Source organism: Etheostoma spectabile, chromosome 6, assembly GCF_008692095.1.
Source record: "Etheostoma spectabile isolate EspeVRDwgs_2016 chromosome 6, UIUC_Espe_1.0, whole genome shotgun sequence".
In the NCBI taxonomy this organism is placed as follows: Eukaryota; Metazoa; Chordata; class Actinopteri; order Perciformes; family Percidae; genus Etheostoma; species Etheostoma spectabile.
Genome location: NC_045738.1, coordinates 13,944,362 through 13,955,845, shown reverse-complemented (window position 1 = coordinate 13,955,845; position 11,484 = coordinate 13,944,362). Strand labels below are relative to the sequence as shown.

Sequence of the window (11,484 nt, the reverse complement as noted above, 5' to 3'; positions counted from 1 at the left end):
AATGTGCTATACAAATAAAGCTGCCTATTGGCTAAGTAAGCTGCCTTTCTCCAGACACTTTGTGTCCATTTCCCTGTCAATAAGTCACATGAAATATGTAAAAAACAAACCAATAAACTATACATCTATGCTCACTAGGTGCATGCCTTACACTGCCATCCTAATGGGCAAATAACAATCTGCACACCATTTATTACATTCATGCTGTTATAATTAATTTAGCTTGTTCGTTCCTTGTTTAGCATATGTAGTAGCAAAGTAGCACATTTAATGTTTTATTTGCAATTTGGTCTGTAGATGTGAGGCTAAGCAATAGCGGCTTCAACAGAAAGTTCCATATCAGCTGATGCCATCTTGATTGGTTTCGATAATGTCTCAACGGTTTTTTTCACAGTTATTATCTCAAACACGGCCCATATTAGATAAACGGTTTTGATTGGCACGTCAGTTCTTGAGATGCTGGAAATCTGTCCAAAGCGGCGGGCGACCAGATGTATCTGCCAGAGCAAATAAAACATGGGCTCACAGATTTTTCTGGTTCCAAGGCAAGGTATAAGGGGTCTGCTGCTTTGAAAAAGTGGCTAATATACCAATGTTAAGCAAACAAGCTATACAGCAGACACTGCGGCACTGTAGTCACGGGTATGAAGCAAGGGTCACGCACTGACTCACTACATGGTCGTGCGGGTTAAACAACGACATTGCAGGGGGACTACCTTCCTCCCTGCCTTTCACCCCCTTTCTATAGCCCCCTCCCATTTGTAACAGACATTGGATAGCCCCAATAAACAGATTGCCCGGCTGAAACAAGAGACCATAAAATGAACACCAATAAAAGGAAGGTCAAAGGTTCATGTGTCTGCTGGCACATCATAGGTTTGTTTTGAACGTTATGCTCAAATTTGATTGAACCATGTACTTCTTCTGAGCATGAAATGAACCCTCAAAAATGTGCCAAACACGACAGACTTACTTTGAGCTGATAGAAGTCATCAGTGCCGTCCTTTCTGGCCAGACACTGAACTATGCTGGGCACTGGTGAGTTGCCCAGGCGAGGTCCTGCAAGGATAAGAAAAGGAACAGCTGCATGACCAAAAGGCAGGCTACATGCCAGAGTGTGTGCTCTCACTAAAACTCATTAAAAGGCTGCATGTGCGCGTAACCATTAACACCCCTAGTGTAATGCTTTCTTTGGCACTTTGCACTGCAAATAGTGGAAGAGTTGTGACGTAGAAAACATACAAGTTTGAGAGTATGGAAGAGAGACATTTTCCAGAAGGAGGAAATAACCTTGCTGCAACTCAGACTTAGACCTTTCTAGCCGATGTTAGGGGGATCAGCTAAATTCTTCACATTCTTATCTCAGGCATGCGTACACACAGACACCCCACGACTCGCATTCACTCACACACACCTTTCCCCAATTTCCTGCACACTCAAGTTACACAACTTTACAAAATTGCACACTAGGGGGCAATCACACACACACACACACACACACACACACACACACACACACACACACACCCACACACACACACACACACACACACACACACACACACACACACACACACACACACACACACACACACACACACACACACACACACACACACACACACACACACACACACACACACACACACACACACACACACACACACACACACACACACACACACACACACACACACACACACACACACACACACACAACAAACACCCACACACTGCACACACACCTTACCAAGGATGAAGGGCCCGGCTCTCTTGGCATTATTGCCGGATATCCCAGGACACTGCAGCTTGCTGGCCCTGCCTGATGTCTCTCCAGCCCCCCTTTCCGACGAGCGCCGCTTCGACATACTGGAGCTCTACAGGGGAATAAATCAGTCAAGTTAAAGGCTAAATGCAAAGATGTGACTGCAAAGACACAAACGCTCAAACCAATGACAAAAAATGCCATCAGTAAGCTGAAACCAAACAATGGTTTCATAAATAGTCTGTAAAAATAAAGACCATACCCAGAGCTTTTTGCAATAGTACTACAAGCTGGAGAAGAGTGCACGGATTAGTAAACAGAAGAGAAAAGAGGTAACCGTCAGTGCAGCTCCTCCCAGCCTGTTTTAAATATCCCTCCCACACATTTACCAACAACTCAGTGTGAATGAGAGCCCATTATGGCTCCATTCAGAATGATGGCTGCTGGCGTTAAGGTTGACACCTCAGATTCAATCTCCCCAACAGGCAATGCTAATGTGCCACAATCTGCAATTTAAATGGCAATGCTGTCATGTAAACACATTGTACTAGCACAGAATTCTTTAAACAAAAGCTTTTTTTTTGCATCTCAGCAACGAACCACAACGCCATCTTTTCCTGATGCAGTGGACAGGGGTTTAGAAAAATCCTTCCGCTCTTAATCTGTGCGTTTTATCTCAAAATCTGTCCAGCCAGCTTATCAGCGCAGACCTTCCTCTGAAAGGACATGCGTGTTCTAACAAGGCTGAAACAAAAAAAAATGCCAAGCCCTTACACTATGATAAGGAACTAGATTCACATGCCAGAAGAACCAGTGACAGTGTGACACATCATCATTACACATACTAACTTACACAGCAGATCTACCTCCCAGAATTCAAAGAGCAAGAGGTATGCTTTGTTTACAGATACTGAGTTCCTCTGTGATGAAACCCCATCCGTTTCCTGTAACAGGGAAGTAGTGCCTTGAACCGAGAGGAATGATTCACCCAGCTGTCGTCCAGAGTTTTCATTGGTGAGAAATGCTTAAATGCCCAGGAGATGATCCCAATTTGAATGAGTAGTGTGCCACCAAGCCTCTGACATGTGCACCACCACGTTAACTAAAAAAGAAAAAAACTTGTAGCTGTAATGCCCACAAGTAAGGCACAAAGTGACATGTCTGAAGTAAAAATGTCCCAACTGATAGCTGTGGCGTGCATATTTGAGCAAACTTCACAAGAGAGGTGATTCAGACTAATAAAATCCAAAGCAACTCATAAACTGCAAACTAGACAATGAGGGCAGAGCTGACACAACCCAAATACATTTTACAATACGTAACCAGTTTTGCAAGTGTAACAAACTAGAGAAATTTTGAATGAAATAGATCATCTTCCTGTTTCAAAACTAATCGTGCGCCACTCGCCAGTTGGTGTTTTTGGGCAGAGAGGAGGCAGGACAGTTGGCAGTCAGTACGGGCTGGTATGAATTCTCACTTCCATGAGGCTTTTTGTGATCCCAGACAGCAGACAGTGTCATCATCATGTCTCTCGCCCATCTGTCTCCATCTCCACTAGTCATCACCCACTGAGTCTGATGAGCTGAGGTTTTCTGACAGCATTTATGGCACAAGCAAGAGTGACACCAAGTCACGCTGCCAATAGTAAGAGACCATCTTACTCTAGAGCATGCAAGGCCCAGCAATGGATAATCAGCTACTGCAGATCACGAGGCTCCTGGAAAGGATTTTTTTTTACCTTTTTCATCCAGTGACCAAAGTAAGTTGTCAGAATCAACAATTGTTAGAAAGACAGACAAACTAAACTAGGCATATCATTGTTTGCCATTGCCACGATCTGTGATTGTACCTTGTGTGCATTTCCTTTCTCTACAGTTACATAGTAAAAAGAAAACACATTAATCTGTGCACCTTGGACTTACAGTGTGACACTAAACTGACCCAACTGACGCATAACGCACAGCAAATGGACCCAAGGCCATTCATCTACCTACGAAACACCAGTCGTAGTGCTGTGGAGCCAACCCCTGACACATCTAAAAAAGCAAAGGTCAATGCAACCAACTAATGCACACTGACCTAAATGACATCAGCGCAATGACAGCACACAACTATCCTTTTCTGACACTGCTGTGCCTCTCTGCACAGCCAGTGATCTGGCAAGCACTACTGCTTCTGCCACTGACTGTACCAGAGGGAGGACAAGAACAGATACAGCCTCTGAATCATATCACACAAAAGGAGGAGAGACACGCTGCCAGTGCCCACGAGAAATGTGGGCTCCATAAATAGTATCTGAACAAAACAACCACGTAGGTGACTCCAGATCCACCCACCCGGGCTCCAATCCACTTGTCTGGCTCTGCAAGAACAGCTTTAATGCAAACTCAAGGTAGTATTAGGATGGATAAAGTAAGCATAGGGGCACTTGAGCAGGTAGTAAAAATAAGTTATGGATAGCAAATCTGGAGCAATTATAAAGCCAGAGAGATAGTATGATCCAAAATCAATGAGTCTACAAATAGAGCAAACACAAAAGTCAGGACAAGTAAAGCAACTCGAAGGTCATGGAGGCTTTAAACCCTCTGCTTGAATTAAGTGTCAATCATTCATCTGAGCTCTTACACACTTCTACCGCTATCCAGCATACCTCTTACTGCAGTTGTTGAATACATTATCGCCATAACAACGTCCTGGACCGCACAGCAAGTCCGTGTACACAGTCACATTAGAAATCACAAGACGAAAATAATTACAAGTGCGACTGTCACACAGTGATTGATGCCATTTCGCGACCACAAGGTCTAGACATCGTTCAGTTGTGGCAGCGAGCAGTATGAACGAGACGAGTCGGAGAGTAAAACTATGACGTTATGCTTCACAACTTGTGCAAAACCACTCCACAGACATATTAGTTTGAATAACGTTAGCCAGGTGCTAATGTGTTTTACCCACAACAATTAGTTGACCACCTAGAGAGGTTTAAAACCACGCACACTAAATTGCATTATACGGCGTGCGTTAATGTAACGTTTACTAACTGAAGTGGTTATTTAAATAGACACAAACATACACATTATTTTACGATGTGTATTTACGTAAGTTAGCATAAAGCCAAGCTTGGGGGCACTTACAAACTTAGTACGACAACAAAGCGGTCGGAATTATTCGGCTGAAGACGTTGCCACAGCTTCAGGCACGCCGGGTACTACACAAAGGGACACACAACACAACAAGGAGTTGGGCTTTCGGTGCAAAACACACAGAGCAGCCTTAAGCTTAGTGACGGCTACTTTAGCATGTAACGTTTTACTTATGTGACACAGATTTGGCAAGCGACGTTAGCTAACGTCAAGTCGGATTCTACAGAGCAGCCGGGAGGCCATTTAAACAAAGTAACGCTAGGTAATATTACAGCTGGCTAGCTATGCCAGAAGGCTAGATAGCAATGTAGTCACCACTTCGCTTACCTCGAGCCAAAACCGCCGGGTAAAGTCTGCTTTGTCTGCTTACAACATGGATATTTCTTGGGTAATCGCTGTGGTGGATGTGCGGAGCTTCTCGCTTGAACATGAGAGACCACAGAGGGTTGGTTTCGGGTTGTTTAGCCTCTGTTACCGAAATGAGCAATTAAGGAAAAGCCTCCGCGCTTCGCTGATCGCATCTTTCCACAGCGACAGCACCACCTGACAACGGAAATGACGCACACACTTATTTGATTGACAGCTGCGATCGACCAATGCCAACACATGTCTGTTTTTTCCTAGTAAATGGTTTCGTACTGATGATGAAATTCTTCGCATAATAAAAGTTGTTGAAGAAATACATTAAATCATTGTCTGTACAGAGAAATTGCAATACATGAAACGACACCAATTGTAAACGTCAGTGTGGACATATAATACTAGAGTTATTCATTGTGTTATGCGAATAAATAAATGCACAGCCCACAAGGACTTCAAATGCCACCGGACATACCATTGTAGAACAGTTTTCAGAACAGAACTTCTTAAATTAAACATTACATTGCAAACTAACACTAAGGGAAGCTCTAGCCTACTAATAAAATCTGTGAGGAAAAGCTTTTAAAACACAATTTAAAAAAATAAACATTTGCATAAGAAGTCATCGGAAATGCTGGAACTTTTAATAAAAACCCTATATTATAATATAACGAGCAATATGACCAAAAATAGACTTCATATTCAGTCCCACCTAAATCACATAAACATCCTTTCCTCTTTCACATGCACCATTTTCTTTTTAGGAAAATCATTATACTTCAATCTCTTTTGCAAAAGGCAAATTACCTAAATACACATATGGATCATTGACTGTTTGCTTTACAGATGGCTCTTCACTGTAGTGGCTTTTTAAAGAGACACATATCACTTTATTCACAACATGACTCTGTGAAACTATGGATCTATCACTGAGTTGAATTAGTCTTTCGTCCGATAATAGCATTGTATTTTCAATAGTTGAGACTCATACAATTTCTGGACCAATGCTAGGCCTACAATGCTAAATGTTGTATTCATTTACTCAGCAAGTATGACAGTGACAGTTAGTAAAGCCTACCTATGTTCCTAATTTAGACTCCACAATTAACCCCGCAACCCCACCCACAGCTACCAGTTTCAAACCAGTGGGCAGGTGTGATAGAAAGACAAGGGAACCTAAATGGCAGAGCTTTTTTGTTTTGCGCTAGTCTTCCTACATTGACTCAGCAGAGCATATGCCCCTGGCCACATGAAACACTTGTCAGCCTGTGGCTTTACAGTGGCCTACCCACAGTCTTTCAAGAGGAAACTGAATCATAACTCAAAATGCAAGGTCTGTGAGAGAAATATGTTTAGGTAGCTCTCAAGCACGTTTATTATTATTATTATCTGAAAATATATTAGCAATCTTTATTGTGAAATGTTGTTTTCTATTGAGTTTGGATGACTCAAGTGAACAGTCTTGCAGGATGACTGAGCTCTATGGTTTCTGTTTGTTTTACAGGGTTGTTTCCTCAGGGCACATAGTGTTTATTGCCTCTCCTTTGCCAATATCATTTGGAAGACATCTCCAAAATCCTCCACCCCTAGATTAATTCTGAGAAATGTCTCAGCATGTTTTGCCTGCATGGTATGCATCATGTTCGTTTGTGTGCGTCTGAGTGTGGTTGGCTGGGGGAGTGTAGACTATCACAGTCTCACTTTGGCCCATCTGCAGGCAGACTGCACACATCTATCTGGCGCACAGATAGCTGTTGCTATAGCAATTCTTATTGTGGGTCTGTGCTGGAGGACAGGAGTCTAATTTGGGATTAAGTTCAAGCATACTGCTTTTAAGGTTCTGGTGTGGTAGTTAAATTTGTAAATAAAGATAAATATAACCAATCACACATTTGTTGTTTTACATTTCAGTGAACCTTATGGCAAGTGAATTCATGGAGAGAAAAATAACGTCACATTTGTATCACATTTTCTTTGTAAAGACATCATGATTGCATTCTCAAATGCACTGTAGTAATGTGTGGTAATCAGTTTGGACGCACCACGTACAGTACATGTTAAAAAGATCAGACAACTCCCCCTACTGTACATCTTTGAAACAACAACAAGCTGTTACAAGGTTCATGCCATTATTAACACTCTATTGCATCACTAACAAAGCCGATGATACATTTTTTTCCATCTATTTATTAAAAATCCAAGATCACACATTCAACAATTTAACAACTGTAGCAATATGTACCTTCCTATACACAGAACATTATACATTTAAATAAATAAAGTATGCAATGATCATATTTACACATTAGACATACCTTTTATTGCATTGCTCTATATATCATAATAAAGTAATAAACTATAATAAACAAACTGATATGAGCACATTCCTGGGCCATAGCTTAACACTAGAGACATCACAGGGTAGTGAAAAATGTCTTACAAGTCGCTCTCATACTGTTTAAAGGTTGTGCAGTGTGATGCAAGATAAATATATTTCTTACCAAAATAAAGATTTGAGGGAATTTGAATCACATTAGAAAGAGCACTTCGGTTTTCTGCAATTCCCCCATGATATCAGAATTTGTTCATCAAATTAGAGCACTGTGTAACATGAAATTATGGACCATAAACAATCAACTCAAACTACAACATAGATGTATTGACATTTAAGATAAATTACATTGTGTAAAATTAAAGGAATGTGTATTTTGTGTATAGCAGCAAAGTCTGACTCTGATTGAACAAATGCATCATGACATTATACGAACAGATGTTTTGCTATTACCACATACACTAATATACAGTATGCCAACTGTATATTTTGATGCACTGAAACTCTTTTTTCCAAACATGCCATTACAGTGTATCACAGCTTAAAGCTTGGCTCACCACTTTCTTTGTTGTTAAGTATGCAAATTGGCAGTTGGTCATTTGACAACCACTTGAAACACCTGCACACATCTCCATTTTAAAAGCATCCAAATAAGGTTTTCTGATGGCATGTCAGGTTGCTGCAGTGTGTACGCAGCTACAGACAGAAGACTGGTCTACAGTAAAAACAGACTGTTGACGATGCATTGTGCCCCACCCACTGTGCATTTTTGTCAGGGTGACCATGTCACAGCCCGTCCATCATGGCCAGAAGGTCGTCTCCTTTACTGCTGGAGCTGGGAGATTGATCTTCAGACTCTGTGAACTCCCCCATGATCTTGGCCAGCTCTGCATTGACTTGCTGGTCCTGAAAGACAATGTTATCCACCAATCACAGTGCAAGAGTGGTCATCATAAAGACTTACGCCCTATTACAGTGTATCCTTTCAGACTGGCAAAGCCTCACATCTCTGATCTTTGACTGTAAAAGCCAAAACCCAATCATGGGGGTTGCTTATCAATTATAAAAGACAATAGACTTGTTGTAAGCTGACAGATAGGGACTGTGCAGGCTATAATATTTTTCCTCTTTTGCCTGACCCAGAAAAACTTCTTAGAGATAAAAAGCCCTTGAGTCGGGCAGATCTGTGATAGGTCCTGCCCACGTCGTGAGCTGTGCCAGGCGCTATGTCAGTTTTTGAACATGTTTGATTTCATCACAGCCAAAAACAAATGCACTTTTGAGATGAGTCTGAGATGGGAGGAGAGCAGTGTCCAATCAGAGGGAAGCAGACAGTCCAAAGCAAAACAAAAATCATAGCTAAAAATAAAGGGTGAAATTGGGGATTAGCGTTCAGCAGATTGAGTGGACACAAGAGATGGGGCTTAATGAACTGGCCCCATCAAGCTCCATTACTAGACAGATATCAAAATTTCCGATGAGAGACTTTTTGTTTGTCTCTAATGTCTACATGAGTCCAGTCAGGGACAATAAATGTCTTGTGTTTCAAGAAGCACAGCAACTCTGAGATTTTCACAGTCTTGTACTCTGCACTTGCCCTTAGATGACAGATAGCTGATAGTATGATCAGACTTTTTGTCACTGAATAAGACTTAAAGTTTACATTTTCATTAAACAAATACTGGACTGGCTTTACCTTTGTTGCTTGGATGTTAATAACTCCATATGAAAGGTCACCTGGTCTTGATATTAATGCCTCTCTGTAATAAAAGTCACAATGTTAGTTTTGAGCGATTAAAACAAGTTAAATAGTTAAATTTAAAGTGCTCATGTTATGCTTTTTGGCTTTTTCCCTTTTCTTTATTGTGTTATATGCCTTTTCTGTGCACAAAATAGGTTCACAAAGTGAAAAAGTCCGCCCCAAAGGCACGCTCCAACAGAAAACTCTGTTCATAAACTGCTCCAAACAGCTCTATTGTAGTCCAGCCTTTGCTGCCGTGATGAACATGTCACTGTGTAACTAGGGCTGGGACGTTTCGTCAACATAGTCGACGTCATTGATTACGTAAATAATTACGCAAATAATTAACTATTTGCATCGTTGCGTCATGTCCAAAAATAACATGGCTTCCTCCAGCAACAGCACAAGTATGGAGTCCTCGCAACAGCATCTTGAAAAAAAGGCTTGCACATGATCTTCTAAAGTTTGGGAGTATTTTACTTTTAATGCCAACAACAACGTGGTAGTCTGCAAACTTTCTAAAATTATTCCCGAGTCAGGAATACAGCAGCAAAACACCAAAAGTTCTGCTCACCTATGCCTCTCCAGCTTCTCCGGTAGCTCAAGCGTATACAGTCTGTCCTGCATTGACTTGAGTGTGAGGTAAACTGTGCTGTGTCTCCCCATCTGTAGCACTGTCTTCAATAATTGGGCAAAAAAGCCAGATTGTTTCAGACATCTCACGAGTCCTTTCTAACATCAGGTATAACGGCCCACGTATTAAAGAAATTGTTTGGGTTTAAAACAGGCTTGGGCTCATAATTGCCTTAGAAAAGGAGAGAGAATTTTTTTTCTTCTTTTTTTACTGTTGTTTTTATTGTTAAGTGTTTTATTTGTGTGTCTACTGAAAGTGACTTGAAATGTTAATTTGTTTTTTTTGTTGGATTTATTTGATACTTATTTGATCTGAGTTCATATGTTGCTAAAATTGCACTTTTTTTACTGTAGGATTAAAGGGAGAGGGGCTTGGATGTTAAAGGTCCCATGACATGGTGTTTTTTGGATGCTTTTATATACTGTAGACCTTAGTGGTCCCCTCATACCATATCTGAAGTGTCTTTCCTGAAATTCAGCCTTGGTGCAGAATTACAGCTCCTAGAGCCAGTCCCACAATGAGCTTTCCTTAGTGTGTGCCATTTCTGAGTCTGTAGCTTTTGAGGAGGAGAGGGGGGGGGGGCAAGGTGGAGGCTGGGGGTGTAGCCTTGACCAACTGCCACTTTGCTAGTTTGAAAGCCATGATGTCTCTCTCTTCTTCTTGGATGGGCCAAATTCTCTGGGCGGGCAAAGCAGAAAAAAGGGAGGTAGCCTTTCTCCTCATGACCTCGTAAGGAGCAAGATTCCAGATCGGCCTATTTGAGCTTTCATTTTCTCAAATGCAGAGCAGGACACCCAGGGCTCGGTTTACACCTATCACCATTTCTAGCCACGGGTGGGCCATAGGTAGGCTGGGGCAACTCATATTAATGTTAAATAAAACCTCATAAAGTGAAATTGTCATGCCATGGGACCTTTAAACAATTTTTGCACAACAATTATTGTACCTACTACTGTTAAAAAAAGCAAATACAGGCTACTCTTTTTGCACTTGCTCCGTTTACTTTAAGTTTTTATTTTTGTATTCCTCGTGAAAAGTGACTTTATTTTGTTGTTGGATTGATAGCCTATACCTGGCTATAGGTTGCACTACAAATTCCTTTTACTTGTACAGTGCAGTGTCAAATAATTATAATAAATAGAGATTTGAACCTTATTGAAATTTGTTTTGTGTAAATTGTGAATAATTGAGCAATGGGAATATAATCACTAATTGAAAAATTACTTGTTAGATTAATCGAAAAATTTATCATTAGATTAGTCGATTTACTGAAAAAAACCCCCCACTAGATTAATAGTTTAAAAAGAATCGTTTTGGGACAGCCCTGTTTGTGACACATGTTATAATGCTCGCATAAATGCAGGCATGGCACGCCCTAAAACTCCTTCTGACTGGCTGGTAGTCCTTACCTAGCTACTGCGCAAGTGCAACTCCCAACAAATATGGAACTGAAGTGAGAGGTCTCACTCTGTAGCTAAATAAGAGAGCTCAACACACAGGGTGAAAAGT

General features: G+C 41.2%; 2 protein-coding genes across 8 annotated transcripts in view; both read right to left on the bottom strand.

Annotated features, from left to right (window-relative positions):
- The window catches only part of stk40 (serine/threonine kinase 40), a 16,689-nt gene extending 11,207 nt beyond the window's left edge, over positions 1-5,482 (bottom strand). The window contains exons 1-3 of the mRNA XM_032517453.1: positions 5,236-5,482; positions 1,751-1,877; positions 974-1,059 (exon numbers count right to left, since the gene is read on the bottom strand). Of these exons, the coding sequence (XP_032373344.1) occupies positions 974-1,059; positions 1,751-1,868 (204 nt within the window). The 5' untranslated portion in view covers positions 1,869-1,877; positions 5,236-5,482. The remainder of the gene's footprint in view (positions 1-973; positions 1,060-1,750; positions 1,878-5,235) is intronic.
- A 1,953-nt stretch (positions 5,483-7,435) lies between these two features.
- The window catches only part of oscp1b (organic solute carrier partner 1b), a 10,905-nt gene continuing 6,856 nt past the window's right edge, over positions 7,436-11,484 (bottom strand). For 2 of the 7 annotated variants that reach the window (XM_032517458.1, XM_032517457.1), the window contains 2 exons: positions 9,297-9,360; positions 7,436-8,506 (listed from right to left, as the gene is read on the bottom strand). In XM_032517458.1, the coding sequence (XP_032373349.1) occupies positions 8,387-8,506; positions 9,297-9,360 (184 nt within the window). In that variant the 3' untranslated portion in view covers positions 7,436-8,386. Of the gene's footprint in view, positions 9,361-11,484 lie in introns of all 7 variants that reach the window. The other 5 variants (XM_032517455.1, XM_032517454.1, XR_004332263.1 and 2 more) reach the window with 4 other exon arrangements.